At 57.7% G+C, this 1596-nt stretch overlaps 1 protein-coding gene across 1 annotated transcript; it reads right to left on the bottom strand.

The window, feature by feature from the left end:
* Positions 1–345: 345 nt before the first annotated feature.
* Positions 346–1377, bottom strand: LOC125532721 (uncharacterized). Its single transcript, XM_048696668.2, has 2 exons — positions 906–1377; positions 346–788 (listed from the first exon to the last, which is right to left on the bottom strand). Exons 1-2 carry the CDS (start codon positions 1156–1158, stop codon positions 598–600), a joined length of 444 nt encoding a protein of 147 aa, XP_048552625.1. The 5' UTR covers positions 1159–1377; the 3' UTR covers positions 346–597.
* Between the last annotated feature and the right edge of the window lie 219 nt (positions 1378–1596).

The raw sequence follows: 1596 nt of genomic DNA, 5'->3' as shown, positions 1-1596 counted from the left end.
CCCCTACTGCCGGAGCCCTCGAGCGCCCCCCAGTGCGCTGGATTCGGCCTGGGATCGCCGAGCTCAAAAACGGGCCAAGCCGGCGGATTTCGACATCTTGAGAGCATGATTGGGGGTTTTCGACGCCGGCGTGAAAAAAGTCGCCTTGAGGGGTCTGTTGAAGGGACGGAGATGCTCTTAGCTGTGTAAAAGGGTTGCGGAAGAACATGTGGATGTTTGGGCTGCTTTAGATGAGGCCGGTTAGTCGACTTCATGAGAGAAATTAAACCCAGTGCTCTACGTTAGATGATTTCCTGCAAGAATTCAAAGTACTTAGCATTTTGTTTACTTTTGAGAAAGCTAAACTATCAACGAAATGATGCCACTTTCCAATCGCAAAAAGGCAAACAATACAGTGCTAGGAAAAGAATTCTATAGGACAGATCTCACCTGCTAACCGTGAGACCTGGTCTCATATAATTTTTTTTCGTGCTAGTATAAACCAAAAGTTAATCGATAAAGGTCAATTCCATTTCGGTTTTCCACCCATCATCTCCGGTACTTCCATATCCCTTCCTCCTTCCTTGTAGCCGCTAGCACGATTTTTCCTCCTTGGTTTCAATCCGTGACACAGGCAAGCAAGCTCCGCTTGATGGCGCGTATCTTCTTGAGGCACTTCTTGGCGCGGTCGATGGCCATGTCCGCCCGGTCCTTCACCCCGGAAGCCGCATTCTTCCTCCGGCGCTTCCCCTGCTCGCGGTCGACCGCGCCGCCGCCGCCGCACCACTTCCTCTTGTTGGTCGAGGACTCTGCAGGTTGCGCATGCAATGCAAGACCGCCATTAATGGTGACCGCGGATGCTTGCGCAAGATTATTATCAGGGGAGGATGGCACGCATAGAACGCGCAGACGCACTGTATACGTACCTTGAGTGAACATAAGGTCCGCCGGCGCAGCAGGGTGGGAGGAGGAGGAGGGGGAGGAGCAGCCGGCGGGGGCGCCGCCGTCCAGGCAGGCGAGCGCGAACGCGTCGTCGTCGTCCCAGCCGGGCTCGGCGACGAGGCGCCTGAGCTCGTCCTTGAGCGGGCCGAGGCGGCCCGGGTGCGTGGCCTCCAGCTTCGCCAGCTCCTCCGCCGCCACCGCGGCCATCCACGCCCACTGCCCCGGTGCCGACGCCATCGCCGGCCGCGTCCAAGCTCCCAAAGCGAATACAAAGCGCGGCAGCGGACGAGAGGCAGAGACTGGAAGCGACGCGACGCGCGGCTAGGGGCGGGGAGGCGAGTTTGACCGAGGTTTGATTGACGCGGACGCGCGCGCGCGCTGCAGGCGCGCCGCTGCAAGTTCACACGGCACGCCAATCCCTGCCCTGCCCTGCTCTGTCTCCTCGGTTCCAGCGGCTTTTCGAGTCCTGGTCCTGCCCGTTGGTTCTTTCTGGCTTCGTGTTTTGTACCTACGCGAGTTTTAGGGACTTCAATGGGCCCACATGAGGGCAGAGGGGAGTAGCACGTCTGCACGTCTCGCTGACCCCGCTGCTGTCCGGGATGGATGGCAAGAAAACGCTAAAATCACCAATGCTATAAATAAAGACTTGAAGAGAGTTAGGGCATCTACAATGCT

This window comes from Triticum urartu, chromosome 1A, assembly GCF_056163025.1.
Source record: "Triticum urartu cultivar PI428250 chromosome 1A, HENAU_Tu73, whole genome shotgun sequence".
NCBI classification, from domain to species: domain Eukaryota; kingdom Viridiplantae; phylum Streptophyta; class Magnoliopsida; order Poales; family Poaceae; genus Triticum; species Triticum urartu.
Note: the sequence above shows the minus strand (reverse complement) of the source record. Positions and strands in the feature narration are given on the sequence as shown.